The sequence below is a fragment of the Dromiciops gliroides genome, chromosome 3, assembly GCF_019393635.1.
Source record: "Dromiciops gliroides isolate mDroGli1 chromosome 3, mDroGli1.pri, whole genome shotgun sequence".
Taxonomy (NCBI): Eukaryota; Metazoa; Chordata; class Mammalia; order Microbiotheria; family Microbiotheriidae; genus Dromiciops; species Dromiciops gliroides.
Genome location: NC_057863.1, coordinates 355,584,632 through 355,610,175, shown reverse-complemented (window position 1 = coordinate 355,610,175; position 25,544 = coordinate 355,584,632). Strand labels below are relative to the sequence as shown.

The 25,544-nt window shown below is 43.2% G+C and overlaps 1 protein-coding gene across 5 annotated transcripts in view; it reads left to right on the top strand.

Moving 5' to 3' along the window:
• The window catches only part of GRIK4 (glutamate ionotropic receptor kainate type subunit 4), a 714,483-nt gene that overhangs the window by 417,810 nt on the left and 271,129 nt on the right, over positions 1–25,544 (top strand). For 4 of the 5 annotated variants that reach the window (XM_043998087.1, XM_043998088.1, XM_043998090.1 and 1 more), the window contains exons 5-6: positions 8,566–8,663; positions 14,616–14,781. The exons of the other annotated variant lie outside the window; for it this stretch is intronic. In XM_043998087.1, the coding sequence (XP_043854022.1) occupies positions 8,566–8,663; positions 14,616–14,781 (264 nt within the window). The remainder of the gene's footprint in view (positions 1–8,565; positions 8,664–14,615; positions 14,782–25,544) is intronic. 5 annotated transcript variants of the gene reach the window in all.

The following is a 25,544-nucleotide window of genomic DNA, read 5'->3' as shown; positions in this document are numbered from 1 at the left end:
AATCCTCTTTAGTCAGTGCCAATCTTATTTGGACAGTCTCCTCAGAGAGAACCAGCTAGCCTTAAAGTACACTTGTGCCTCAGTTTGCTTACCCAATCAGCCAATCAACAAGCATTTTAAACTACTTCCTATGTATTAAGCACTGGGCTAAGTACTGGGGACACAGAGAAAGGCAAAAAATAGACCTCAAAGGTCCTGCCTTTTAGTGGGAGAGGCTACGTGTAAATAATTAGGTACAGACAAGAAACAAATTATATGGAAGGTAATCTTAGGGGAGGGAAGTTCTAGCAGATGTAGATACTGGGAAAGGCCTCCTGCTGAATCTTGACGGAAGCAAGAAATTCTAAGGGGTAGAATTAAGGAGGGAGAGCTTTTTAGGTATAGGAGATGGCCACTGCAGAGAGCCAGAGACATGGTATATTGGAAAGAGCCCTTGACATGGATTAAAGAGACCAGGTTCTAATCTAGGTCAGACACTAGTCATGTGAGTATGGGCAAATATCTTAATCTGAGACTCAGTTTCCTTACCTATAAAATGGAAATAATAATAACAACAACAACAATAATAATATTTGCACCATTGACCATATAGGACTTTGGTGAGAACGGGCATTTAAAAACTTTAATGTTTTAAACCTTAAACATTATTATTTGCCACCACTACCACCCACCCCAGGAAATCTAGGTGAATTCTATTTTTATAAACCTAATCATACATTAAAAGCTGAAATTTGGGGCAGCTAGGTGGTGCAGTGGATAGAGCACAGGCCCTAGAGTCAGGAGTACCTGAGTTCAAATCCAGCCTCAGACACTTAATACTTACCAGCTGTGTGACCCTGGGCAAGTCACTTAACCCCAATTGCCTCACTAAAAAAAAAAAAAAAAAAGCTGAAATTTACATATCACTCAGTTTGCAAAAATACTCTCCATATATCATCTTGTTGGATATTCACAACTGCCTATTGAGGTAAATACTAGAGATACTGTTAGGTATATTTTTCATAGTGAGACTCAGAGAAATTAAATGGTTCACTCATGACTGGTGACAGATGTGGGACTTGGACCCAAGGCATCCCTTGACTCCTAGTCCAGCTCCTGTGCCCTTCTTCCATGCTGTTATTTCATAAGGGCAATGAAAAAGAACACTCTGGCCACTGCTTTTATCAAGTGAAAAATTGTGCCTTCATTATCGATTAGGCAAAACCACAATTTTCATATGGTGCATTTCCTCACTTGGTAAAACCTGTTGCTTTCCTCCCATCTCTTCTGCCTTTCCACTATCACTACTTCAGGCTTTCTATATTTGACTTTTGAAATGCTCCATCATCGATCAAGAATAATAGAGATGGGCAAAACCCATTAGGTCATCATCTCCCAGGCATCCTTATCTTATCTCCATCTTAACCCTTCTTGCTCAGTAAACTCTTATAAAAAATGTTCTTCCTTTTTTCCCATAGCTCAGTCTGTTTGCTGAGTGCAGCCCACGTCCTACAGTCTTCAGAGGAGTTGGCCCCTTCCTAATCCCCGCCCCCCAGCCTCCTCAAGGCTGCACCTTCTTGAAGCCTCTGCCAGGGCCAGTAGGAGATTTCACTTTCCCCAAGGGATCCACAGTCATAAACTCAACTGAGGATGCTTTTCTTTGTCTCTGTGGATGCAGGTGCATCAGCAGCAGCCCACATCATTTTTCTTTGATGATTCTTTGATGTCCCACCACGATCAGAACCCTGTAGTTAGAGCACACACTGAGACAGGTGTGCATGGCATGGCACTAGCTAACTGGACCCATTGGTTCTTCATGAAATCAAGACAGATCAGTCCTGAGCCCTTCCGAATTCTGGCAGAGATTTCAAAATCATGAGCTGTCAGAGAGACAATGGGCTGGATAATGGATGACTGTGGAACTTGGAATTGGGGAATCCTAGAATCATTGATTAAGAGTTGGAGAGCGGCAGCTAGGTGGTGCAGTGGATAGAGCACCAGCCCTGGATTCAGGAAGACCTGAGTTCAAATCGGGCCTCAGACACTTGACACTTATTAGCTGTGTAATTCTGGGCAAGTCACTTAACCCCCATTGCCCTGCAAAAAAAAAAAGAGTTGGAGGGGACCTCTAAGGCCATCTTGGCTGATCTTATTGTTTTACAGATGAGAGGAATGAAAGGCCCAGAGAGGCTAAATTGGGCTGAGATCACACTTGTGGAAGGGCTGGGTGTGAATTCTGCCTTATTTGTTGTCTGACCTCAAGCAAGTCCCTGCAATAAGGGTGTTGGGCTAGATGATTTCAAAGGTCTCTTCCATAGCTACATCTACAAACTATAGAGGCAGTGTGGTAGAAGGAAAAGCACCCTGGACTTGAAGTCAAAAGACTTGAGTTTTTAATACATGCCTTCCTGTTTGTCCCTTATGGAACTTGGGGCAGTGGATAGAGTGCTGGGCCTTGAGTCAGGAAGACTTGAGTTCTGATCCAGTATCAGACACTTACTAGCTGTGTGCCTGTGGGCAAATCATTTCACTTCTGTTTACTTTAGTTTCCTCATCTATGAAATTAGAATAATAATAGCATCTACCTTCCCCACTTTACAGATGAGGAAAATGAGGTTCAAAGACTTACTCTAAAGTATCTGATGAGCAGTTAGGTGGTACAATGGATAGAGCACTGGGTCTGGAGTCAGGAAGACTCATAGTCCTGAATTCAAATTTGACCTGAGACACTTGAGAAAACTGAGGCAAACAGGGTTAAGACAGAGAAAGAAATGGCAAACTACTTCAGTATCTCTGCCAAGAAAACCCCAAAGGGGATCACAAAGAGTCAGATAGGACTGAAAAATCATTGAACAGCAATACCAACAACAAAGTTAAGTGTCAGAGGTCAGAAGTCAAACCCCGGACTTCTACATTTTGGTTCAGTGTTGCTTACACCACATCAGCCCAAGCAGGGTTCAGCACTGTTCTAGGACCTATGTGAGGTCCAAAGAAGCATCAAACATGAATTGATAATCTCAATGAGGAGACAGGGTAAACATGCACTCATGAAAAGTGCAGTATGGGATTAAGTATGCAGCAAATGTTACAAGAGCTGGGAAGGAAATGGGTTGGTAGGGAAACTGGGTATGAAGGAGGAGTCTTAAAGTAAGGTTTCATGATCGTGCTTGAGCTGGATTTTAAGGACAGATAATATTTAGACAAAACAAAAGGGGCTTGGCATTCTAAATGGGTGGCATGACACAAGCCAAGTTCCAGAGGAGGGAACACACTGACTTGCTAAAAGTGTAAGCTTGAGGGGGCAGCTAGGTGGTGCAGTGGATAAAGCACTGGCCCTGGAGTCAGGAAGACCTGAGTTCAAATCCGGCCTCAGGCACTCGACACTAGCTGTGTGACCTTGGGCAAGTCACTTAACCCTCATTGCCCTGCAAAAAAAAAAAAGTGGAAGCTTGAAATAGGGGAGAAGTGGAATATCAGAGTAAAGAAGTAGGTTGGCACCCAATTGTAGAAAACCTTGAATGCCAGGTTAAGGAAATTGGGCTTTATCCTGTATTGGAAGGTATGGAAAGTTTGTAGTCCCCAGGACACTAATAGAGGAAGAGCAGAGACAGAGATGACAATCCAGATAAGCCTGAAGTCATCTGAATTTCAGCATGCAGAAACACCTAAATGCATAGGCATTCTCTTAAAACGGCACTGAGACTTTGGGGGATGCCCTCTATGTATTCTCTAGCTCAGTTTCACGCTCAGCTCCTTCCCACTTTCTGAGTGAACCTTCAGAAACCTAGGACAGGCTTTCCCAACCCAAACCCTACTACAGATTGATAAAAATCTCTGTTTTTCCCCTCAAACTCCCCTCCCCTCCCCTCTAAAGCTTTAGCACAGGGACTTCTCAGGGGGGTGGAAACCAGAAGCTAGAGAAAAAGGAGAAGGAGGAACAAGACAGAGAGGAGGAGGAAGATAAGGAGTCAGTTTTAAAAGCTTATACATTTGAAGAGGTAAAGATACTTGGTAATAAAAGGTTTGCAGAAGTGTGGGGGGGAGTCTGTCTAAAGATTAGCATTTAGAAAATCTGGACCTAGGGCATCTTGGAGCAAAGGCTATGGTATCACCAGGATTAATCCATTAAATGTCTTAATAGACAATTGAGAATTAACATTGGCTTTTAAACCTCCAGGCACATAGCATTCTACAGAGGAGAAATGAGCTGCTCCCAAATTGAGGACAGTAATGGAGTCCACTGGAGTGTCCATGGCATGGAAGACATTTCTCAGCACCTACATCTATGGCAGGGCCTGTCTCCTCAAAAGCCACATACTGCATATGAACCGTTGCTCCTTCTTTCAAAGCACAATTTTATTAAGTTCTCACAATGTCACTGAGAGGAAGGTTGGGCAGGGAGTGTTTACTCCAAGTCATAGAAGAGGAAACTGGGACCCCATGCAAGTTGAGTGACTATTAAAAAGGTCACAAAGCCAGGCAGGAATTTAATTATTGCTTTTCAACCTTGAGTTCTTTCTACTAAACTCATTCTTTCACCAGAGATTAGCAAACTTACAGGTATTTCCCACCTCCGCTAGACCCCCATACAGTTAGTTGCAGAGCTAGAAGAAATCATGGAGTTCATTGGATCTAACTTCATCCCTTAATATAAGAGAAAGCTGAAATCTAGAGTTAAGTGACTTGTTAAGCGCATACTTAGTGAAAGATCCAGGATTAGAACTCGGGTTTCCTGACTCTTAGTTTTCTCACTTCTCTTCTGCCTCAGAGATCAGTTTCACACTCCCCATTTCTAACTTCACTACCCACACTTTCCTCTGCCTCCATTTCAGAAACCACTGGGCTTCCAGAGAGTTACAGGTGGGGCTGTTAGCCCCAGCAATTGGTCACCAGAAGAGTTTAGGTAGTAGTTACAAGGTTAAGCCTCTGGCAAATTGTGGCTACTCTTGATGAGTACAGTACCTCTCTATGTTAGAGGGACCTTCAAGAGGAGGGAACCAAACACCAGATTCCTAGAAACCCCTTAACTCCTTCAGATTATAGTCTTTTAATTTTGTTTTGTTTGTTTGTTTTGTTTTGTTTTGTGTGTGTGGAGCAATTGGGGTTAAGTGACTTGCCCGGGGTCACACAGGTAGTTAAGTGTCAAGTCTCTGAGGTCAGATTTGAACTCAGGTCCTCCTGAATCCAGGGCCGGTGCTTTATCCACTGCCACCTAACTGCCCCCAGATTATATTCTTTTTAAAAGTAGATATTAGGGGCAGCTAGGTGGCGCAGTGGATAAAGCACCGGCCCTGGATTCAGGAGGACCTGAGTTCAAATCTGACCTCAGAGACTTGACACTTAACTACCTGTGTGACCCTGGGCAAGTCACTTAACCCCAATTGTCTCACAAAAAAGTAAATTTTACAATTGATATTTAGTTTTATATCAGCTAGATTTTCCCTAGATCCTTCCCTTAACCCTTCCTAGAAAGACATCCCTTATAAGAATTTTTAAAAAAAGAAAGAAAAGAAAGTCAGCAAAACCAAGCAACATCTCCCCTCAAAGAAAACTCCAAAACAAAAATCACTGGCTTTATATTCAAAGTTCCATCCCTGTGGAGCCCTCACTTCTGCAGAGGAAGATAGGAAGTTTCTTCTCATACCTCTCTTTTGGGCAGAGCTTGTTTTTTTTAAATTTCACAACATTCACTTTTGATTATTTTGTGGTTGTTGTTTTTCCATTTACATTTGTAGTCTTTGTATATATTGTTTTCCTGGCTCTGCTTTCTTCACTCTGTATCAATTCATGAAAGTCTTTCCATGCCTCTGTGTATTTATCTTGCTCATTGTTTCTTGCAGCACAGTAATATTACATTTGTGTACCATAATTTGTTTAGTTTTTCTCTAATCAATGGGCATCTACTTTACTTTCAACTCTTTGCTACCACAAAAGGGACGGCTATCAATATTTTGATGTATGTGGAGCCTTCCCTTTTATCAGTGACTTCCTTGGGATACCTATGGGTGGCAAACATTCTAACCAAATAAGACTGCTAGCTATTTCTTGAGCACCACCTGCCTCCTTGCAATCACAAAAGTCCTCCCCAGCACCTGGGAACTTCTGAGAGATCCATTTCTCCTGAGGGGCATGTAAACCAGTTCTTGCCCATATGGTTCAAGGGTTAAGAGCAGAAGGTAGGAAAAGCAGGTCCCAGCCCTGGTCTTGCCGCTGACTTGTCAAGTGGTCTTTGTCAGGCCTGTGCAGAAGCCAGCTCTGACTCTGGAGAACCTATTATCAGATTTGCAGTGTGAGCATTTACACCTCAGAACTCATCAAATGCTACAAATCAGGGCTTGACTTATTGTCTTGTTGATTGCCTAGACCAATAGTGTCAAACCCAAATGCAGGCCATCTATTGACTTAAAAATCTAATACTATCTGTGCTTCATTGTTTTTTTATTTTGTTAAATATTTCCCAATTACATTTTAATCTGGCTCCTGGTGCACTTGGAAATGTTGCTGAAAGCCCACGAGACTCATATTTGATATCTCTGGTCTAGACTTAAGAAACTGATAGAGAAATATTAATAATGCAGATTAAATTTGGAAGTGTATCCTGTATAATTTTTTTTTTTTTTTACCAGCACACCCCTGCTCTCAGCCTCATTTTCCTGGACTGGGAAAAGAACTCTGCCTGATAGACAATGTAGTAAAAATGATGGGAGTACCTAGAGTAAAACTTGTAAATTAGGGTGCTGAGTAATTGTGTTATTCATCTTAGTTCTGAACAGGCATGTCCTCGCTCTAGTTCATGTATAGATGCACAGAGATACAAACAGAAAGACATGGAGAGGAAAAGTAAGATAAAGGACACACACATCCCTTTTCCTTTTTTACTCTATTGTACTGTCTGATCTTTTCTCACTTCTCTCTCCTTTTTATTCTTGCACCAAGCTTCTTCTCTTCTTGGTCTCTTAGGCTAAATCAATTTCTCTCTCTCTCTCTCTCTCTCTCTCTCTCTCTCTCTCTCTCTCTCTCTCTCTCTCTCTCTCTCTCTCTCCCTCCCTCTCCCAATCCCTGTCTTTCTCTCTGCTCTCTTCTCTCTCTGTACCCCTCTCTGTCTCTCTCCTCTATGTCCCCTTCTCTCTCATCTTCTCTTTTCTCTATCTCCTCTCCCTTCTCCTCCCCTCTCCTCCTCCTCCTCCTCCTTCTTCTTCTTCTTCCTCTTCCCCTCCTCCTCCTTTCTCTCTCTCTCTTTCTCCCAATCTCTCCCTGTCTTTCTCTCTGCTCTCTTCTCTCTCTGTACCCCTCTGTCTCTCTCCTCTAAGTTCCCTTCTCTCTCTCTCATCTTCTCTTTTCTCTATCTCCTCTCTTTTTCTCCTTTCCCTTCTCCTCCCCTCTCCTTTTTTCTTCTTCTTCTTCCTCCTCCTCTTCTCCTCCTCCTCCTTTCTCTCTCTCTCTCTCTCTCTCTCTCTCTCTCTCTCTCTCTCTCTCTCCCCTCCTCCTCCTCCTTCTCCTCTCTCTCAAGCTGCCTCTGTCTCTAGCTAAGTCTGGTTCTTTCCTCTGCCTCGATTCTCCCTCTTTTCTTTTCTCTGTCTGTCTGCTTCTGCCTATCTCTTTGTCTTTCCCCTGGCTCTGTCTCCTTTTTTCCCTTTTATTCTCTGCCTTTTTGTCTGCATGTGCCCCTCATGTTGGCTCTGTCTCTGTTCTCTCCCTCTCTGCCTTCATGTCTCCTATTCTTTCCCCTCCTCTATTCTCTGCTTGCACATGCCTCTCTACTTTCTGCTGCTATCTCTTGTTTTTTCTCTCTCTTTCTATCTGACCCCCTGAGTCTCTGTTCTCTTGCCATAGACATTCTTTTATACCATCACCTTCTCTCTCTGGCACACTCTTTTATGGCCTCTGAGGGTGGGGCTAAGAGGGAGGGGTAGGTGGGGAAAGAGAAGTACTTCCTTCAGGTGACTAAGTTTTGTAGTTTAACTGATAGGTCACTGGGGATAGAGGCATCCCCAGGCTCCCATTCTGGAAATCTTGCTGGAATTAAACCAACCAGGGCCTACATGTGTCCCCCCATTAACCTTCTGTCCTGTGACAGTACAGACAATTTATGCCCCTATGTCTGTGGCAGTATGTTGCTATAACGTGGGTCATTTCCTCATTTAATATCTTCCATAAACTTCAATAAACCTGTCCTGCAACAGAGTAGTTCAGGGAAAGCAATGGCGTCTTCTCTGGAGAGGTTGGGGAGAAGGTGAAGAGAGTGGGAAAAGGAGAAGCAGTGATGCAGACTGGACTGAGCAGGGTGTAGGGCTAATGTCACTGGAATTGGAATCAGAGGGTCTGGCTTTGTTCTGCTACTTACTAAACTGTCTGATCTTTGGCAAACTACTTAGGCAAATCGGAGCCTCAGTTTCCCCACTGGTAAATTGATGCAGTTGGACTAGAATCTTGCCACTAGATGTCTCTGGGATCCCTTTCAGCTCTGACCTTCTAGGACCCTGGGCCCCAATCCCTGGGGTGGAGGGGTTAGGTATTTAGCTAGACCTTCTGGGTAACGTGTGTTTCCTTTCCTGTTCTGGAACTCCTTCGGGCCACCCGGTACAGTGTGCCAGATACTCCCAAAGGGGGTAGTAGCTGTCTTGGGACCTTCTTCTAGCCCTGCCTCCAGCTCCATCATCAGCAACATCTGTGGGGAGAAGGAGGTAAGTGCTGGGACTGGGGAGAGGGAAGAGGGACATAGGGTAGATGCTGGGAGATATGACCAACTGTGCCAGCTGATCTTGACTTCAGCTGGAACCCTCTGAAATGTTCTGGAAGGAAGTGGTCAGAGGATTGTAAATGTTTCTGGCTAGAAGGGCTCTTGGGAATACTTTCTGGATTCTATCCCTCTGCCTCTGGGTGGGAATACCACCACCACCACCACCACCACCAAAATGAGGGTGGGAAGCTGTGAGAGATATGTAGAATGAGAAATGTCCTTTTTTATTTTCGAAATGTCCTTTTTCTCTGTGAGTGACTACTTGCCAGACCGAGATGTCATACCTCAAGTCTGACCTGAATTCCTCCTGCTTTAGGGTCATTTCTTCTAGTTCTTTTCTTAGGGGAGACCAAAACCAGTTATATGGGAGAGAAAATCCCTTGCAGGAAACCATCTGTGACTATATCTGCCTATCATGTCACAGAAGTTGAAAAGCTAGGATGAGAAGCCAGGAGTTTTCACCCCCATAAGGCCCAGCTGCATTAACCCTATCCTTGCAAATGAGGCAGTCACATGTTACCACAGCTGGCCCTCATGAGGGTTTCTCATCCCCATTCTCTATCCTGGCCCAGAAGAAGGATTTTTCTTTCATTTGATCACTACAGGTTCACAATAGAAGCCCGCACGCTAACCAAAACAGAACAGTTTCCACTAGCAGAGACAGAAGGGTAGTTCTCTCATATGGCCCTCTGACCCATAACCCATCCTCCAGTCAATCACCTTTCACCCTCCTTCTGTTCAGGTGAAAGAGTTTTGCTTCTTCAGTGGTCCCAGTTTCCAACCTTTCATCTTGTCCACTGCTGGACTACTTACCAGCCCTTCTGGCATCAATCAATCAGTCAGTTCAAATGGGCATTTGGAGGGGCCTGCCTGGTGTTGAATTAAGCGGAATGATGGCATCTTAGATTAACAGGCTATATGCTTCTTTCTGTTCTCCAGATCCCTTCTGTTTTGAAAGGGCTGTTTAAAGAAGGGTCAAAGGAGACTAAATTGGTGAAAAAGACCTGAGGCTTTTAGCAGATGACTAGCTCCAAATGACTCAAGGGTATGACACAGTAACCAAAGAAGCTGATACCATTAGGGACTGCATTAACAAGAGTGTATAGCGAGGGAAGTCTATAGTCCCTCTCCTCTGGTCTGGCCACATCTGGAACAATGGGTTCAGATCCAGGCAGTGCATTGTGGGAAGGACTTCAATATGCCATAAAACATTCAGAGTAGGATGACCGTGGATAGTACAAGTGCTGGAGCTGAAGATATTTGGCCTAGAGAAGAGCAGACTTAGAGAGAATATGATTCTTACCTTTGAGTATCTATCCCAAGGAAAAAGAATTGGGCTTATTGTGTTTGGCCCCAGAAGACAGAAGTAGGTGTAACTAGAGAAAGTAGCAGAGAGACAGATTTAGGTCTGATACAAGGGGGTGGGGAGTGGGGAATCTCCATAACAAGTAGATCTCTCTACAAGTGGAAGGGACTGCCTTGGGGAGTGAGTGGGGAGTTCCTGGTGCCTGGCAGTCCTCAAGCATAGGCTGATTGAAGACCTGTCAAGAGTGTTGTAGAGGGGACACCTTCTCTGGCCTCAATCGGACTGTGGTGCTCCTGCAGGGGCTCCTGAACTGTTCTGCTCTATGTGACTGAAAGTCTGGCACTAAAGAAGAGACAGGAGAAGGCACTTTCCCTTTCTTGTCCTCCCCAATGTCTCCTTCTCCTCTTCTTTAGCAGAGGTGGGTGACTGTGGATGGAGAAACCTACAAATGACATCAGATTTTTCAATATGTTGCTTAGTTTTTGCTGAACTTTTCTCTATAAAACAATCCTTTTTCATTCATTATAATGATGGGATTGTCTCTTTAAAAGATGACTGACTGAGACAGGTTGGGGAAGGATATAGTAGGAAACATAGGTGATAGGAAAAGGAAGATGACCATAATGTTTTAAAGAAAGATCAGGAGCCACCAAGCTTCAAGAGCCTTAGTAAGGAAAGGACCCTCTGTGTAAATTTTCACCCTCAGTAGGTTTTCCCCCTTTCCATATGCCACTAATGAAAGAGAATGAGTTTTTAGAAACAGGGTGGCATACTCTTCCCAGAGCACGCCTAGAACATCCAAAGGAGACCAGGCCACTGGGCAAAGAGCCCAGGTTGATCCTCCACCCCCAGCCTTCCCTGGCACATGCTCCACTGCCCCTTACCCCCATTCGAGGCCCCTCCTCCCCCCACCCGAACCCCTGCAGGTCTTCCCTGCTCTTATAAAGACAGTGGGAGGCCATCAGCACTTGGTGCCTCAGCTGAATATTTATTTCTCTGTTCCCTGGAATGTAACACTTCTTCTGTCCACACTCTGATTTATTAACTGCAAATGAGCATATTATTAGGATTCCTAACCATAGGCCCATTAGCCTCTCCCAGCCTGATAGCATCGAGGACCCTCCCCAAGAGGAGACAGTTATATAAGCCTCTTTGCATCTCTCTAGCTTTCCAAAGATGTCTCTCACCTCTGAGTGAATTTCTCCAGAAATTTGAAAAAAAAAGATGCAAATAGCAGATTGTCCCACAGGCTCATAGGATTGTGGATTTAGAACCACAAGGGGTCATAGAGAACAATGGGTCAAATCCCTTAATTTTTCAAAAGAGGAAACCGAGGCCCAGTGAGGGTAAGTGATTTGCTCATTGTCACAGAGGTCAAAAAGCTAGGATGTGAAATGAGGACTCCCAAACTCTTAACAAGTGCAGCATTGTACATACTGTCCTCTACTCCTACACCCACCTCTGGGCAGGATGAAGGACCCAGGAAGCCACAAAGGTCCCTCCAACAAAGGCATTTTTTCCACAACAATCATTTAATCCCAGTATCTAAATGAGTTTGAGCATTAGGAAATTCTTCCTAATTTCTCACTTAAATCTTTTTTCCCCCAAGGAAAATGCCAGGCTTGTTAGTCCAATGACAGTGGTTTTATCCAAGTGAGAGTGTCAAGGTTTCTCTTTCCTTCCCTCTCTTGCCCCTTTTTATCTTTCCCTCTCCTTTGATAATTCTTCCCTTCTCTGCCCCTTGCTCTCTCCTCTTCTCTGTGTTCTTGGACCTTCATTGCATTTCCCCTCCTATTCCCCACTCTCACTGCTGGCTGGAATTCACTTGGAGGTCTGTCCCTGCCAGCGCCTCCTTTAACCCACATTGGCATGGATAGGCCTGAGGGAGAGACTTCACCTCCACCTCCCCTTGGCCCAGCAGTTCCTTCTAGTATCAGTGACTAGACCCTAGTGCTGCTCCATGATCATCACTTTGTTTGGCCACATCTCTTCAATATCAACCTTCTTTCTCAGACCAGATTATGCATTTCTTTGAATATTTTATAAGGCTGAATTGCCGTGCGCCGATCTCCCTCAGCTCTGGGGGAAAGAAATGGAGCTCTCGCTGAAGCTTCGTGTCTTTAAAGGCTGATAATATCTCTTGCAGCCCTTGCTGGACCTTTTTCTACTTCAATGCCCTCTCCTCCCCCTCCCTGCTTCCTCCCACAGTGGACCTGGCTGGAATGCGATTCGCACTTTCAAATCAATTGCTGATTGATCTTTGTCATAGAGAGAGAATCACAGGACTAGGACAGTGTCCAATCCTTTCTTCCCAGATCCAATAAGGGAAGGCTGGGTCTTTCCACAGCCCGTCTTCCATCAAGCTCATTTTCAAGATGTGTATCTATTATATCAGCCTGGGGAGACACACACATGGCATCATAGCACACATCCCTCTTCATCCCTCCCTGGGCCCCAGGTCCTCTTTACTCCTAAACAAAGTCGCCCTCACCTGTAAGGAATCCAGGGCTATGGGGGAAGAGGTGAATATTTTGTTCATTTAATCATAACCTCCAGTTAATTTCACTGTTGTGGTCACTTAGATACTGAACTGTCCCTAGAATATACTAAATAGAGTAGTTCCTACAAGGCCTAGATTTGGGGGAAAGGAAGAATACCAAACTTCCTGTTCCTAGATCAAGAAAGCTGTGTAGTGATTCAACAAATACATGGAAGTTTCCGGTAGGAGATGACACCAAAAGATGCTAATACAGACCCAAGTATCACATCATTACAACCACCATCAATCCCTCCACCCAAGATATATACTCTGTCTCCATTTTTCTGTCTCTGTCTGTGAGTGTCTCTGTCTCTCTCTCCTATATTTGGGTTCCTTTTTTATTCCTTCTCCTTTTCAAAAATGCCCTTGCTATTCATTGTAATCAGAACCACAGACTTTTAGAGTTGGAAAAGAGCCTCAAAGGTTATCCAGTCCAATCACTACTAGGAATTCCCTTTATGCCCTGTCCTCCATGACAAGTGATCATCCAGCCAACCAGATCTCACCTGGTTAAAAATGTGGGGAGGAGGAAGGAAGGAAGGGGAAAGGAATCTACCAAATATAATCTTCCCTGGAGTCTTGTTCTCTTTAGGAATGCCCATATCTTACCCTTCACACCCAGCTGTAATAGACCCATCTTTTACAGCACCTTTCCATAAGCTGCCAGCCTCCTCTACTCCACATTGGGAACCAAGATGAAAATAATTGTTTCTTTTTTATCATTGACCCAATTCTTAGTCCTTGTGAGGACCAGGGAAACCCCTCCCTCACTTTATTGGAAAGCCACATAACCTTCCTCACCCCAACACCCCGAGTGAGGAAGCAACTCTGCCAGAGTTAGACAAGTGAGCCTCCAGTGAGCTGGCTGGAGTCCTCATTGCTCCAGGCACCAGGGCTGAGGGCACCGGAATGAAATCAAGGCAGATAGCAGCTTATAACTCTTTCACTTTCCTATTACCCACCGAATAGCTTAAGCTTCCAATAAAGCAGCCATCACAGCCTGTTAAATGTCTCATCCCATGAGAGGGGAAGAAAGGGAGGCAGAGAGTGATGGCTCCCAGAAATGTCAGGATTAGATGCAGAGGGGACCTGACATTGTTCTAATGAAGCCAAAGCAGATATTTATTTACCTGGCTCTATTGGGGAGCTTCCAAATCATTTCCCAGCCCAAAGCACCTCTTCTCCCCAGTGCATTACTACCCAGAGACAATACTTTGAATGCTCCCCTCTCCCTGGAATGTCCATAGATGCCTGAAGGTGCCTACCCAGCTATCAGTTAAACCACATGGGAGTGTGGGTATGCTGGGGGTGGGGAACACCAGGGGAGGAGAGTTTCTCTCTGAGCCACCTCTCCATGGTGACCATAGCGCCTTCCCCCAGCAGTGGTTTTATAAGTCTTGATTTGATCTCTCCTTTTCTTCCTTTCTCCCTCTTTTTTTTTCTCTCTCTCACACAAATCTCTCTTCTGATTGATTAACTACAAATGAAATATTATTAGGATTCTTCCTTTAAGAGCTATTAGTCTCCCTGCCTTACAGAGAGAAGTTCTTCTATAGATAAGAAAGCATCTATTCTTTCTCCCCCAGGCTCCCACCACTGGCTTCTAGTCTTGCTGTCAGTGTATACAGGTCCCCAGCCAGGGAGCTTCTTGTCTGGTCCCTATTCATCTTAAAAGCCTCATGGATTCAAACCAGTCTTCTTCATTCCATCCCTACTCTTTCCCTGTCTCTCTTTCACTTTCTCTCTGTGATTCCATCCCTCTCTGTCTCTCTACCTCTCTCAGTATCTCTTTGTCTCTCTGTGTGGCTCTCTCTGTCTCTTTCTGTGTCTGTGTCTCTGTCTTTCTCTCTCCAGCTCTCTGTCATTTCTCTTTCTCTCCTCTTACCCTTCTCTCTCTTCTTTCCCCCTTCCACTATGTAGTAAAGGAGAGTCTACTTAATTGAAGAAATCCATCTTCTGCTTTCTCTTACAGATCTCTCTCCCTCCCCTTCTCCCTTTCATTCTGACCCTTCCTCTTCTCTGTCCTGATCATGTTCTCCCCTCCATCTCAGGTGCCCCATTTCAAAGTGTCCCCTGAGGAATTTGTGAAGTTGCAGTCCCAGAGATTCACCACCCTGAACCTCCACCCCAGCAACACGGACATCAGCGTGGCAGTCGCTGGAATCCTGAGGTTTTTCAACTGTACCACAGCCTGCCTCATCTGCGCCAAAGCAGAATGTAAGTTTCCTGAGATCTGGGGCTACCTTTCTTGGTCAGTATAGCCTGACTATTTCTGCACCCTCTTCAGTGTCCCCCAGATAGGAGGGAGGAGGCTGATTTGGAAAGTTAACCCTGATGAACAGGACGTATAACCAAAGGGCTCTGTGTGTGTGTGTGTGTGTGTGTGTGTGTCTAGGTGCACATTTGCATATGTGCACATGTGTTTATCCCACCCAAGAGCCAACTACATACGTATGAGAAGAACACACGTTCTGGGTCATAGAGAAGCAAACCAAGAGCCAAGGTTCTTTGCATCTGCAAACTCAATTCCCACACTTCCTGCCTCATTGTTAGAGAGATACAAAGAGAGAGAGAAAGAGAAATTGGATGCATTTGTATTTGATGGTTTGAAGAGCATCTTTCCCTGGAGAGCGGCTTTTGCTGATGGAATGAGGTCTGAGGTCAATTCCTGATAAAGCATTTTTTTAATGCAGGTTTTGGAAATACATTTTCTCTGACTTTCAGACAATTTGTGACATAAATTCAGCATTTATAAGATTTGGCTAACATAATCCAGCTCCTTCCAGCACACAGTCATGTCTGTGTGCTTAAGACAGCTGCTCACCCACACCTGATCATTCAGACGCTGACCACTGGCTATTGCTGACGTACCACACCTGAAGGGCATGTCACTCTCACATTGCTCTTCAGGGCCTAGGCTTCAAAAGCCCACTTGGGTGCAGCTTCTCAGCAGTTCTGCCCCTTTCAGAGTCCTACAAAAAGTGGACATAGCAGGCACCTTCACACCAACAAGATAGATCCATTTATTTTTACCATATTATATTTTGGACTGTCCATGCATATATCCATTTATTCTTACAAACATGACATCCATTTGGTCTTTACGATTTTATTATTTCTCTACATAGGTGGAGAGCACGTATATTCATTCATTCTTTCATACAAACATGATAGATCCCTTTGTTTTTACAATGTTGTGGTTACTGCCCTCCACCTGTGTATTGAACCATCCATCCCTTCATTCACTCACTCAATTCATTTGTTCATTCACTCATTCATACAAACATGATAGTTCCATTTGTTTTTACCATGTGGTAGTTGCTGCCCTCCACCTGTATATTCATTCATTCATTCATTCATTCATTCATTCATTCATTCATTCATTCATACATTCATACAAACATGATAGTTCCATTTGTTTTTACCATGTGGTAGTTGCTGCCCTCCACCTGTATATTTATTCATTCATTCAATTCATTCATACAAACTAGATCCATTTGTTCTTATCCTGTTTTGGTTACTGCCCTCCACTTGTGTATTCATTCATCCATCCATTCATTCATGTATTCACTCATTCATTCCTACTAACATGATAGATCCATTTGTTTTTACCATGTTGTATATGCTGCCCTACACCTGTAAAGTCATTCATTCATTCATTCACTCATATGAATATGATAGATTCTTTTGTTTTTACCATGTTGTGGCTACTGCCCTTTACTTATATATTCATTCCTTCACTAATACAAACAAACAGATAATTATTAAGCACTTTCTGTGGTGTGCTAGGTACTGTGCAGGATAAAAGAATTGTAAATCACCCCTTGATCTCAAAGAGTTTCCCAGTTAATTAGGCAAAGAAGCCATATTGACATAAACAAAAACTGTCATATAATCCCACACATAGACAATATGCAAATAAAAATATATCAGCACACACAAATTAAATGAAAAGTAGTAGTGAGAAGAGCCCTGGATTTTGTCAGAAGCCTGTGTTCTCAACACAGTTCTCCTATTTGCTGTATGACCTTTAACTTTTCTGAGCCTCAGTTGCCTGATCTGGGGATGGGGGAATAATAATAACTACACCACCTAATTCCTAGGGTTGTTGAGGATTCAGTGCGATGACGTATATGTGTAAGGATGTATATGAAATACTTTGTTACCATAAAGTACTATGTAAGTTCAAACTTTATTATCCTTATTGCTGATGATCTTATAGATGTTGCAAGGCAGTAGTTCTTGAATGTTAAATGTGCTCCAGACAGACAGTAAGAGCCCAGAGTGGGTAAAAAGAGATCACTGGGCTACTGGCCAGGAAGCCACCTTAATATAGGAGGTGGAACTTCATCTGAGTAGGTTGGACTTTCAAGTTGAATGTAATCTCCTTGAGGGCAGGGTTCATTTCATCGTTTTGTCTTCATATCACCATCACCTAACCCAGCACCTGGCATTGGTTATTTGGTTGATTGATTTGGAGTCAAGAAGACATGGGTTCAAATTCCTTGTCTGATGCTTACTACTAGCTGTGTGCCTACAGAAGAGTTATAACTTCTCTGGGCCTCAGTTTCTCTCATGTATAAAGTGGGTATAAAGTGACTTATCTGTATTCTTTCCTAAGATTGTTATGAAGATCAAATAAGATATGGGCTGTAAAGCACTTTGCAAAGTTTAAAACACCACATAGATGTCACATTATTTTTATTTAGCTATGTCAAAAGGAGAAGAAAGTATTCTAGGTAAGGAGAAAAGCCAAGAGGTGAGAAGGTGCACAGTGTATTCAAGGGATAGCAAACAGACCAGCCTTCGTGAAGCAGAGACTCTGTGTAGGGGAATAATCAAAGATCAAGTGATTTTCAACACTCGTTCATTGAACATTTATTAAGGTTTACTGTGGGCCGAGCACTGTGTAAAGTAAAGGCCAAGGGAGCTCCAAAGTTGAAGTATGGTCTCTCCTCTTAAGGAGCTCTCGGGTTTGCTATGTATTAAGATGCCCAAGTGGAAAAGTATAATTCACAAAGTCAATCAATCAGCAAACATCTATTAAGCATCTACTGTGTGTAGGCTCTGTGTTAGATGTTGGGGAAGCAAAAACGAAAAAGATAAGAAAAGAGAAGAGAAGAAAAAGAAATAATCAATCCCTGATCTCAAGAGCTTACATCCTATCAGGGAGACAAATGCATACATAAGCATATGCAGAAACAAATAAATGCAAGGTAGTTGGAGAGGGAGGGCACTAGCAGCTGGGGGATGGGAATCAGGAAAAGCTTACATGATAAGGATGTTTGGGAGATATAAAGAAAAGTACTAATTGAGGCTCCAAGTGGAGATCTAATAAGGCTTTGGTATCTAGAGGGGCATAGCATTGGAATTAGAATTCAGAGAATAGCTTGGAATTCAATGAGTGGAGAAATGCAGTGAGGATATGATAGAGATGGGGGACAGAGTGAGTAAAGGTATGGAACTTGGAGAACACAGTGCATGTCTGGAGATTGCCAAGTAGAGCCTTCTAACTGAAGTCCAAAAAAAAAGCAATTTGATATAAGGCCTGTACAGCAGCATCAGATTCTAAAGGACTTTGAATGGCAGGCTAAGGAGTTTGGATTCTTTTCCTGGAGTTCAGTGACTCTCAACCTTTTTGAACATGAGAACTACTTTTTTTTGCGGGGCAATGAGGGTTAAGTGACTTGCCCAGGGTCACACAGCTAGTGTCAAGTGTCTGAGGTCAGATTTGAATTCAGGTCCTTCTGAATCCAGGGCTGGTGCTTTATCCACTGTGCCACCTAACTGCCCCAAGAATTACTTTTTAATGTCAAAAACATTCACAGACCTTCACATGATAGTAGTTGGGCTATTACTTTCCATTCATTAAGGAAATACATTCGAGCTACTATGAATTCAGTATTGCCTTTGAAGGAATTTATATTTTATTCATCATAGTAGTTTCTACACATTTGAAAAAATAACAGTATGGTTAGGTTAGTATTTATCCAGCCTACAAAGTATGCTTACTTATGTGTGGTTGGCATATGAAATCTAGGACCCCTTGCAAAAACTGTGTGATGATAACCACTGCTCTAGATGGTGATGGGAAGCCATTAAGGGTATTTCACAAGCATGTACCCCCTAATTTGAGAAGAACTACCTCTGGCAGACATGCTAGAAGGTTAGTATGCTCACAGATACACCCCTTCATTCTTATGTGTCCTATGTTTTTATGTCTTCGTCTACCCACCTTTGGGAATGGGCCTCATTTGTAACATGCTTTAAGATCTTCAAATGACAAGCCCCCCAAAATGTTAATTGCCTCCTTGCCAGATTTACCCAAGCCACCATGCCAAAGCTTGGGCACATCCTACAGTTTAGAGCTCCCCACAGCCAGGGTAGAGTACCTCTGTTCCCACAGAGACATTTGCAGCACTAACGATGTGCAGCTTTTGCCCAGTAATCTTCCTCTTCATAGCAGTTTACTGACATTAAGTAATTAACCCTCTAAACATCCCTACCGAGGAGGTAGTTTTAATCACCACTCTGCTAACTGGGAAGCAGCTGCATAGATGGGGTCCAGGAACATGGCCATGGGGGTGGAGAGCTAGAGATCTCCATTGGGGAGCTAATTATGCTGGCCCCTGGCCCCTTCCTACAAATCAGGACTGACAGTGCCAAAGAAGCTGGGTATGCATAGAAACACATTGATAAACTCACTCAACAACCAGCAATTATTTACTGGGCACTGACTGTGTGTCAACACTTGGCTAGGCAAGTGTACATACAGGAGAAGTATGAGATACTTTTCTGGCCCTCAAACACCTAAACCACGTCCTCCCTCCTTCCCACTGCCACACCCCTGATGACGTACAGACCTCTTGGTGTGGAAACTTCCTCCACATATCATCTTGGCATCTTGTCTGTAATCTAGAGTCCTACAGAGTTGCTTGAAGCACTGGGAGATTAAATGAATAATCCACCACCATGAATCTAGTATCTGTCAGTGGTAAGACTTGAATTCATTTCTCCTGGACTCCAGCAGGGAGTGGGGGAGCCTCCCATAATAGGTAGCACCTGAGATGAGTCTTGAAAGAATCTAAGGCTTCCAAGAGGTAGACATGAGGAACAAGTGAGTGCATTCCAAGCATGGGGTTAGAGGCAAGGAATGAGTGCATTTCTTTCTTTCTTTCTTTCTTTTTTGTGGTGGGGCAGTGAGGGTTAAGTGACTTGCCCCGGGTCACACAGCAACTAAGTGTCTAGTGTCTGAGGTCATATTTGAACTCAGGTCCTCCTGAATCCAGGGCTGGTGCTTTATCTACTGTGCCACCTAGTAGCCCCCCTTGTCTCCATTTTATAAGTGGGTAAATTCAGATTCATAGAAATGAACTAATTTACCCAGGATCCCTCAACTAGTGATAAGAATAGATCACTTTAAGTTTTTCTTTACAAAGTGGTTTAAGTTGTACAAAATTAATATTGTGCATTATTGGAGAGTAGTGGTGTGCCTTGGATTTGTCAGAAGTCCTGGAAATTCCTAGCTTCACTATTCAATATCTCTATGACTATGAGCAAGTCATTTCATTTCTAGGGGCTTCATTTTCATTCACCAGAAATTGAGAAGATTGAACTAGTTCATGTATTCTAGGTTATGTGGACTTCGTTTTTCGAAAATACTTTTATTTTCAATATGATTGGTTTCCTTAGTGATCCCATATATTATTACATTTTTGCATTTAAAACCATTCTGTGAAGGGATCCATACACTTCACAAGGCTACCAAAAAGGTATATGACCCCAAACAGTAGGAACCCCTGATTTATTGATCTCTCAGGTCCCCTCTAGCTCTAAACTATGATCTTCACAATAATATATACACATTATACATGGCTGTACATATACCTATATACACAAGTGTATTTATATATATGTCTATATTGTGCATATGTATATATGTGTGTATACACACACACACACACACAATGTCTATACATTTGTCTCTCCTTCTCTGTCTCTCTCTGTCTGTCTCTGTCTCTATCTCTCTATCCTAGGTGTCTCTATCTCATCCAGTCTAGAAGTGTAGTAGCCACTCACAGACCTGATCTCACTATTGATCTGTTTCTGACCCAGGCTGTCTTGCTCCTCCTTAGTCACTTTGTTGGCCTCCAGCACCATATTGGCTCCAGATTTAGTGTGGATGCCCAATCAGCCTAGCCATGGCAGTTCACAACTTTTAAGCTCAATTCATCCACCTGCCTCAGCCCCTCAGGTAGCAGGAATTATAAACGGGAGTCACCATGCTTTGTTCACAATAATAATTATAATTACAATAGTAATCATAATGGCTTGCATTTCTATAGTGTTTTAAGGTTTTAGGTATAAATGTTATTGCCTTCACTTTATAAATGAGGAAACTTAGGCTTTCCCAACTAGTAAGCTACAGTATTGTAGGAATCCGGATGAAAGAAGAGGTCAGTGTTCATTGAGTCTTCAGGGGAGGCCTCATGAAGGAGGGAGGAACTTAAGACAAGCTTTATACTATCCACCAAGTACTCTTACAAAGCTACCTACCTCTGCTTCTGTTGCACTTTGTCCAATGGGCTTCACAAGCTCCGATCTACAGAGATGGGAGCTATCATCCAATTCTCTGATTCGAAGGGCGACAAAAGAGTTGTGTCATTGAAGCAGAGAAAAAGACTCCCGATACCATAGCTGTGTCTTGCCATACCTGAGGGGAAGGAGGAGAGCAGAGCAAAGCTGATGGGACACAAAACTCTGACAACATGCTGAAAATGATAAGCCCACTGAAACAGACAGGAAACTGAGGCAGCCCAGCCTGGGACTTATCAGTTTGTGGACACCTTTTCTACAGGGAAGACTTATCTATCAGTGGAGCTCTGAGTGACACTGTTTCCCACTGGTCCCTAAGATTCATGTAACAGGGCCCAGGCCCCACTAGGGAAAGATCAGGACGGGGAGGAGAGGTTAAGGGGAGGAGTGGAAGGAAAACCTAATCAAGGAAGGAGAAAATGAAGGTCTCATGTAAGACAGTTCCATTTCAGAGCTAGGGAGGGGACACTTCCCAGTCTGCCTCATTAATGCAGGGCTGAGAGACATTGCAAGCAGAATTAAGAAGAGGAATCTAATTTTATTTCTCAGCCAGTGAAATTAGACATAACCCAGAACATTCCACAGGGAATCATGCCACTCTCTTATTCGCTCATTCTCTATTTCTCCCAGAACATGGATTTTTAATAACTGGGTTTTCATCTCATGGAAATGAATTGTGTTTGGCTAGGGGAAAATGTGTGTATGTGTGTGTGGTGGGAAGGGGGGATGCTTGTGTGGGCGGCTTTTTTAACTTTTAAAATTTAAAAGAAAAGAAAAAACATCAGTCAGGAAGGAAAAAGGGATGTGATAGGAAGGACTTGGAAGTTAGAATATGGCATCTTAAGTCATAACCTAAAAACCCAGGAAAACTGGGATTGTCCTCGTGTTTCTGAGGTATTCTAGACATCCTATAGAGTATCTTCAGAGCTCTCATGTGATTCAGCCATTGAATGACCCTCAGATTAGATTCTGTCCATGTGACACCTTATTAGTCATTTAGGATGGGATCCATGGATATAGCTTACATCACTTTTTCTTTGTACCTTTTTTTTTTTTTTGGTGAGGCAGTTGGGGTTAAGTGACTTGCCCAGGGTCACACAGCTAGTAAGTGTTAAGTCTCTGAGGCCGGATTTGAACTCAGGTCCTCCTGAATCCAGGGCTGGTGCTCTATCTACTGAGCCACTTAGCTGCCCCTTCTTTGTACCTTTTTTAAGAAGCAAAGTGATACACAGGGGAAAAACCCACTATACTAGGAATAAGGTGTCCTGGGTTCTAATCTATGCTCTGTTGATTAACTACATGACCTTGAACACGTCATTTAATTCCCCTAGTCCTCTGTTTTCTCCTCTGTAAACCAAGGTTTTTTTCTATCTCTAGCATGTTTTCAATAGTTTTCTTCTTTTCTTGTGTACTTATCTTCACCCTCCCCCCACCTTAGACTAGGGACTTCCCAAGGGCAGGTACCTTATTTCTTCTCTTACTCTTCAGGACCAAGGACAGGCACCTTCAAACAAGAGAAGTTCAGCTCATATTAATTGAAGCTCTACCCTTAACACAATACAAATATATTTAATGAATACTTATGGTGAGTGAACCTAACATGAGTGCAGGATGTGGGGGAGAAGTGTGTATGGAGATAAGAGGAGAGCAGAGGGAACTGGGCACCTGCATGAGGTGGAGAGAAGCAGGTTTCTAGTCCTGTGGAAGGAAACTATGATCACTTACCATCAGAGAAAGATGTTAGAAGCCAGTGGGCTGCACTGACATGCCCATCTAACTGGGGTCATCGTTTTCCTGCTCATCTAACTCTCAGAGCAGGCACTGACTGAATTCTATAGCAGAAATGATACATTTGATTTCAAGAAGTTCCCAGCCCTCAATGACTTCCGAGATGCCTTTGAGCTCTAACTCTCTATCTTGTGATCCCTTTCCCAGAAGTGTCTCATTCATCCTCTCGATATATCCTCCATTCACCCTCCCATCCTGCTGTCATACTGACACCACTAAGGAAGGGGCATGTCTCAGCTCTCATTTTCCCTCATTTTACCAAGGGAAAAAATGAAACCCAGGGAGGAAACTTGTACCATGAAGAGGAGGGCTGGGCATCTGTGCCACCTGCTCCTTCTTACTCTTACAGAAAGCGTCAAGCTTGTAGCCAAGTCAGTTGCATAGGAGATGGTCTTGTTTTGCTGCCCATCATCACTGCCAATGGAACTAATGTCCCTACCTTAGTCCAACCCTTGACAAAATGGAGAAGTTATTGTTCCTGTAAGATTGGAGAAGAAAATGGCAAAAATTACTCCTAGGTGAAAATATCTTCTTCCTTAAATTTTCATAGTGCACATAGTTTGAACTATCCATTGTCCCCTCATCCCTACCTTGGATTATACTTTTCTATGGACATGTTTCATCCCCACCCCACCCCAGTAGACTGCAAGTTCCTTGAGGTCAGGAACGGTGGCTTTTTTGATCTTTCTTTCTCCAGCACCAAGTTCAGTGGCTCTGTATAGTAGGTGCTTAAAAGTACTAGTTGCATTGAATTGTTCTTTGGAATCCCCTTCCCCTTGGCAGTTCTGTGCCTTTCCTTTTTATGACACTTCCCTTTCTAATCTCTCTGGCAGTCACCTCATAGTCTTTTCCTTTGTGAAAAGTGGCTCTCTCAAGAAATAATTTGCAACTCATTCATAGTGAGGTCTAAGTAACTGATAAGGTTTAATGTGACAGTGCATCTTAGCAGGACTCAAAGGCATCAGCTAAAGAAATAAAATACAATTTTCAGTATTAACTTCAGCATAAGGTGGAAAAGGGCATAGTTTGGAATAGGGCAGGGGAAGAGTGGTTTCTGGTCCTTGGAAATCTCTCCCCCAGGTAATAGATTATTTTGTCTACTTCAATAGCTGAACTTATCACTAGGACTCCTCTGTTCCTCTCCAGTTCCTGGGAGCCAGCTTGCCTCCTTCCCTCCCCCAGTATAAGTAGCCTGCTGAGTCTTTCACAGATGGATCCCTCCTGCTGCATTCTGAGCTACACTGCTAGAATTGCCCAGTGCTCAGGACAGGGAAGGAATGAAACAAGGAGTAGACTCTGTAGGTGGAACTAAGCTGCCTGTGATGAGTGTGGGGAGGCAACAAGGCAGAAAGAGGAGAAGCTGTTGATTTTGATGCCTTAAGAACCAACAACTCATGGTCACTTCACTGTTCTCTAAACTACCAAAAAGCAAACTAATTCCAGAAACTCATAATCAAACTAATGAAAACCTCCAAGATAACATGCCTATGAAATCAACTTTCTTCTTCTGTCCTGGGTAAGAGGCAACCTCTTCCCAATTCTCTGGGGCCATGTTGTTGCTTCCAAGGGAAAGTTATAGTTCCATGTGGACCTTGGTCAGGTGTATCCCAGACCCCTCCCACTCCTTCTTTTACTATGATTCACCAGTTGAATCCAGAGCAGCTAGTTGACACAGTGGATAGAGCTCTAGCCCTGAAGTTGGGGCTGAGTTCAAATCTTACCTCAGATACTTACTAGCTGTATGACCCTGGGCAAGTCACTTAATCCCCAATTGCCTTAAAACATCTGGGGTCATCTCCAGTCATCCTGAGATATATATATATATATATATAATATATAAATATATATATATAAATATAAATATATATATATATATCTTGCCATTGGGCCCAGATGGCTCTGAAGGAGAGAGTGAGGTTGGTAATCTTACACAGTCCTGCTTCACTAAAATCCAATTCAGTGCAAGCCATGACAACACTCCGATGTCACGGTCCTCTTTGAGAACAAAGAACAAACAACAACCAGTTGAATCCAATTCTACTGAATTGAACTCAATTCAATTTCAAATCAATTCATGAAATATTGAATGCCTACTGTGTTGAGTTCTATGAAGATAGAGGGAATTACAAAGTACAGTCCCTGTCTTTAAGGAGCCTATAATCTAGCTAACACACAGAGGACAATCAGAGAACAAATTGCAATAAAATGTAGTAAGTTTGCAATTTAACATACACATATTAATTACAAGGCAATGGAGCATAGTGGATAGCATGCTGGGCTTGGAGACAGGATGACCTGGGTTCAGATTTCATAGCTGACTAGCTGTGTGATAAGAGGAAAATTATTAATTCTCAGTGCCTCAATTTCCTTGTCTGTAAAATAGAGGGTTATGTTGGATCACCTCTAAGATTCCTTCCAGTTCTAAATTTATAAGTCTAGGATAAATATCTGCTATGAGCAGAACATCATGGTAGGCTCTAGGGAGATATAAAATTTAGGTAAGATATGGTCCCTGAATTCATGGGGTTTTCAGTATAAGAAGAGGGAGAAGAGGGGAGAGAATAAGCATTTATTAAACATCTACTATGTGCCAGGCA